This window comes from Nannospalax galili, unplaced genomic scaffold, assembly GCF_000622305.1.
Source record: "Nannospalax galili isolate Female #2095 unplaced genomic scaffold, S.galili_v1.0 scaffold743, whole genome shotgun sequence".
In the NCBI taxonomy this organism is placed as follows: Eukaryota; Metazoa; Chordata; class Mammalia; order Rodentia; family Spalacidae; genus Nannospalax; species Nannospalax galili.
In genome coordinates, this window is record NW_008349552.1 from 56256 (window position 1) to 62081 (window position 5826).

The window sequence follows — 5826 nt, forward strand, 5'->3', positions numbered from 1 at the left end:
CCCCAATTCTATCCAAAGGAATACTGACAATGGATTGCTGTAGATGAGGAACAGCTGATCCTCCTGGAACAGGGACCTCTGGCTGACTAGATTTATCAGAAGGACAGATGGGGGCAATAGATGGGGGTCCTGACAACACAGTGGACATTGGCAGGGATGACAGAGTATGGAGGCTCTAGAGGGAGAAGAAGGCTGTTTATCTGACGAGTTTATATTCATACTCAGATGCCACGGAACTCAGAAAGTAAGTGACTGTGACCAGTAATAGTCATATATATAGAGATTAGAAATGCATGTGAAAACGTCTCAATGTCAGTTGCCTTAAAATGAATTTTTCTGTATGAAACTGTATTTTAACAACGAAGTGGAGATCTTTTCTAAACATTAAAACCTCATTTAATTTTATGTCTTGTAGAGTTTATAATCAGTAAAAGATTGTACAAGCGTAATAATTCCTCTGTAAACCTAAAAATGTACACCCAATTTTGAAAGAGATGTACCCTAGCTCAGAAAAATGTTATTGAATAGGTTAATACTGTTGTAATGAAATGCTTCTTTTAATTAAAAAAAAATAAAAGAAATGAAAAAAAAAAGATCATTGGGATTGCTCCATGCTTCATTTCCCTGTGTGGGTTATGGGCTGAGGACTTCTTTCACACTGCATTAATGATGTTTTTCCTTTCTCCCATCCATCCATCTTAAGGAATAGAATCTGTAAGCCTGGTTTATGAATTTACCTCCTGATATTGTAGATTCCTACTTAAAGAAAAGAAATGAAAAAAAAAAGATCATTGGGATTGCTCCATGCTTCATTTCCCTGTGTGGGTTATGGGCTGAGGACTTCTTTCACACTGCATTAATGATGTTTTTCCATTCTCCCATCCATCCATCTTAAGGAATAGAATCTGTAAGCCTGGTTTATGAATTTACCTCCTGATATTGTAGATTCCTACTTAAAGTAATACCTGCTTTTTAGTCTCCAGTTGATAAGTGCCTTTTTATCATAAGTTCTTGTAATTCCAGGGCATCTTAAAGCCTAGGTTTTATACTTCCTTCCTATATATAAACATATGCAAACCAAAATGAAGCAGTTAACTATAGATGGAATGGGTTTTGCAGTTTTCCAGGCTCGTCTTCTGACATGATATCTGCCTGTTTGGAAGGAAGACTTTGATTTGCAGAGCCACATAGAAACTGCTGGTCACAACACTGACACCTGTTTTCACATACCAATCACAGAGAAGACCTGCTGAGGATACCTCATCAAAATGGGTGGAAAATTAAAACATGGAAAAAACGTTGGTTTGTTTTTGACCAGAATAAGAGAACGTTTTCCTATTATGCAGGTGGGTAATAAAAAACAAAACAAAACTGAAGTGATATAGTCAAATCTGTTAAATAACAATGGAAATTGAAAATCATTATCTGTGTCAGTACAGTTTTGGAAGGTGATGCAGGAGGATCACATCAACTCACAAATTTGAGACCAGCCTAGGCAATATGGTGGGACCGAGAGAGAGAGAGAGAGAGAGAGAGAGAATTAGTTACTTTTCTGTTGTAGTGATTGAAACACTGACCCAAGCAATCTACAGAAGGGAGAGTTTATTTGAGCTTACAGTTCCAGGGGAATTACAGTCTGTTGTGGCAGGGAGGCATGGTGGCTGGAGGTGGCTGGAGCAGGAGCAGCTGAAGTGAAGCTCTCACACCATCACGCAGGCACAGGAAGCAAAAGAACGCCTGGAGATCTGGCAAGGCTTAAGAACTCTCTAAGCCCACCCCCAGTGACATGCTTCCTCCAGGATAGCCACACCTTCTAAAACCTCCCAAAACAGCACCATCATCTGGGGACAAAATGTCCAAACACTTGGAGCCTATGGGGGACATTTTCATTCAAACTATCACATTCCACACCCTGGCCCCCATAGGCTCATGACCATATAAAATGAAAAATGAGTTTAGTCCGACTTTAAAAGTCCCCCAAATCATTATCAATCTCATTAGTATTCCAAGGTCCACAGTCCAAAGTCTCTTCTGAGGCTCAGTGAAATAACTGTGAGCCCCTGTAAAATCAAAAGACAAATTACATACTCCCAACATACAATGGAACTGAATACACATTACCATTCCAAAAGGGAGGAATGGAGGCATAGTAAGGAAATACCGCACCAAAACAAGACTGAAAACCAGCAGGACAAACACCAAATCCAGTAAGTCCACGTCTGACTTCTGGGACTTTACTTCCTAAGGGCTTAGATGGCTCAGCCTCTCCAGCTTTGCTGCATGCAACACACATCTCTCTCTTGGGTTAGTACCACTCCCTGTATGCAGGTCTTCTTGGTAGATGCCTCACAGCCCTGGCATCATGAACATCTTCTTGGGGTCTCCATTGCCAACCAGGCTTCACCTTCACAGCTTCATGCAATGGCCTATCAGGGCCTTCTCTATGCAGAGGCACCCCTGATGCACTCTGCCTGGCCTCAGTGGCTCTCTGAAACCATGGAGGAAGAACTGATGGCCCCTTCACTCTTGCATCTTTCATGCCTCTAAAGCCAGCACCAGGTAAACAACAATGCCAAGTTTGACTGCTTTATCCATTTTAGAAGCTTTTCTCTTCAGTGGTCCCTGTAGCATTTTCCTTTCACAAGTTGGAGGCTTAACTGGGTGTGGTCTTGCCCTGGAGGCATTCTCTCCATTGTTTAAGTCTGAATATCTAGGCCCCTCCCTAATCACTTTAATCTCCTTAATCACTTTAATCTCCTTATCAATGGGATCCTCTCCATCACATACCATGCCTCCAACATTAATCTTCCTAGTGCTCTTTTTCAACCCATCCTGTACATTCTGTATTTCTTTCTGCCCCATTTACTCTTTTTCACTGTAAATCTGGATAATATTCACCAGCCACGCAACCATTTCTACGTTATGCTGTCTTGAAATTTCTTCCACCAGAGAAATTAGTCCATGGCTTTTCAACTAAGCCTCAGGCAAGCTTTTTGGCTGTGGGCAGACTCCAGCCATACTCTGCCAAAATATCCCAATTGCTGCTTAAGTCCTTATTTCCCTCTTCCAGGTGTTTACTAGAATGGCCTGTTAAGCTCCACTTAGAGCCATCATCTGCTTTTCTAGACCAAACGTCCAAAGTCTTCCACATTTCTTCAAAACTCCACATGGTCAGGCTCTTCACAGTCAACAGCCCACTCTCTGGTACCAATTACTAATTACTGTATTAGTCACTTTTCTGTTGCTGTGATAGAAACATTGACCCAAGTAATTTATAGAAGGAAGAGTTTATTTGAGCTTATGGTTCCAGGGGAATTACAGTTTGTCGTGGCAGGGAGGCATGGTGGCTGGAGGTGGCTGGAGCAGGAGCAGCAGAAGCTAAGCTCTCACATCATCACAGGCACAGGAAACAAGAGAGCAACTGGAGATCTGGCAAGGCTTAAGAACTCTCTAAGCCCACCCCCCAGTGATGTGCTTCCTCCAGGATAGCTGCACCTTCTAAAACCTCCTAAAACAGTGCTGCAATGTGGGGACAAAATGTCCAAATACTTGGAGCCCATGGGGGACATTTTCATTCAAACCATCACAGAGAGAGAAAGAGAGAGACAAAGAGAAGGAAAGAAGAGAAGAAATAAAGAAGTTGAATATTTGATAAGCAGGAGCAGGAGAAAGTTAATGTATGCATATAAAATAATGCATAAATTATTTTATATTAAGATATTAAATATTGTATGAATTTACTTTTTACAAATAAAATAAATGTTATTTTAAGTGTGAATTAATCTATTCTAGTTCTGAAATAAACTACAGTCCAAATACATTTTAAATGGAATTTATTTTTACATGAAAACATTGCCCTTTAAACTACAAAGGCAGAAAAAGATATTGTTAATATTTATTTCATTTGCTATATATTATATTTAAATCACACATAACAAAGCAGCCCTGGCTGTCATTCATGTAGTTATAGTTTGTAAGTTAGCCTGATGTCTCAAGCATAGAGAGCAAAGCTCATCAGCAAACCGAATGAATGAATAAAGAAGCATTCATTAAGTGTCAGAAACATTTTTGGAGTCTCCAATACTGAACTGTGAAAAACATATCTACTGAATCTTATACAAATCGAAGAATATTATTGGTATAACTGAAATATTTATTTAAAAGCCTCTTGGGCCAGACATGGTGATACACAGCTATAAGCTCAGCACTCAGGAAGTGGAAACAGAAGATTGAGGTCAGCCTGGGTTGCACAGTGAGATCCTGTCTCTAAACAACTAAGTTAAGAAATAAAGAAGCCTCTTATTTGCACTTGGATCGTACATGAAATATGCCCATTGTAAGCTTACGTCTGGCTCTGCTGTCTTCAGCTGCTAAGAAGGAGTGATATCACACCAGGTCTCGTGCTTGGGGATTCCATGACAGCACTTAGAAGCACAGTCAAAATCATAAACTGCATAGGTGGGATAAAGTCATGGAATCTATGTGCTGAGGTGATATTTATGAGCACAGGGCCTCCAGAGAAAGGGAAACACTGGTCCTTGAGCCGCAGAACTGGGTGGGGAATCAGCTAGAGAGCCATGCCTTCAGTGAAGGGCTCTTAGTCTAAAGCAAATGGCCTGGCCGTCACAGGGTCCTGCTTTCTTTTCTTGAGTTTCTTACAAAGTTCACAGCAGCAGTCATCAGTTTGTCTGATGGGAAAATGCCTGTTTAATAAGAAATCCACTCTAGTGTCTGCACAATGTGTAGACAAAGCACTGCAGTATGTTCTCCTTTATGGACAGTCTCAGATTATTTCAACAGGAAAAGGTCAAAGACCTTCAAAGAGAAAGCAACTCCACTCTTCCATGTTTCTCTTCTCCGTGAGCCTGATTTCAGTTCTTCCTCATCAGTCAGGTGTCTGGTTCAGGGACCCAAGCAGATTCTCCAAACCTACATCCCTCTGACCCTTGAAAAAGCTTTTTCCTAAACTGAAACTTTTGGTGGCTGATTTTCAGTTTTATTTTAAATACCTTTTTTGGCCTACAAAAGATAATTTAGAACCCTAATACTTAAAATATATGAGAAGTATAGTCTATCAGTTCTTTTGCATTTGAAAATGCTATCACCTGACTGTGGGTTGGGCAGATGCTAATTTGGCTCTGTTCACAGCTGTCACTCATCCACTGCCTGTGCTCTCATCCCTACCCCTACCCCATCCTTTTTCCAAACTCCCACAAGCATTGGTACATACCAGTCTCAAACCACTCATCTTGATTACAGCTCAGGCTAACCTTGACCCTACAAGAGCCATACCCCCTCAGCTTGTCATTGGGGCCAATGGCCTTATATATAGACTCATACAAATGTGAATACTGAGCGCTTAAGAAAACAAAACCAGGCCTCACTGTTGTCCATGACCTTGGACTCTGGGCTTAGAACTTTAACAGTCTGTGAAGAAAGTAGGCAGAGAAACTATGTAATTGTCAGTGCTGCTGGGAGACACAATGGATCCAGTTATCTCATCCACACAAGCGCATCCTGGGTCCCTCTGTGCACCATGTGGTGGTGAGGCTCGTGATTTTTCGAGTGCTTTCTCACAGATGAAATGGCCTACAAAAAAAATTTCATTCCCGTTTTCTGCCTGTTTGAAGCACCAACATTTACTTATATCTCCAGATTTTATCTTACATCTTTCGTGAGAAAACATGGTAACTATATTCCCTCCAATTACTGCAGGATCCTTTCCTGTAAATATTTGAAAGATAAACTGACTTTCACTGAAACTGGTTGAAATCCACTGAGCATGACATTAATTAAAATATTACCTAAGGAAGAGCAAAAACAACA

At 40.8% G+C, this 5826-nt stretch overlaps 1 protein-coding gene across 1 annotated transcript in view; it reads left to right on the top strand.

Annotated features, from left to right (window-relative positions):
* LOC103745104 (pleckstrin homology-like domain family B member 2) overlaps positions 1-5826 on the top strand; it is a 13214-nt gene that overhangs the window by 5202 nt on the left and 2186 nt on the right. The window contains exon 2 of the mRNA XM_029570363.1: positions 1240-1346. Within this exon, the coding sequence (XP_029426223.1) occupies positions 1240-1346 (107 nt within the window). The remainder of the gene's footprint in view (positions 1-1239; positions 1347-5826) is intronic.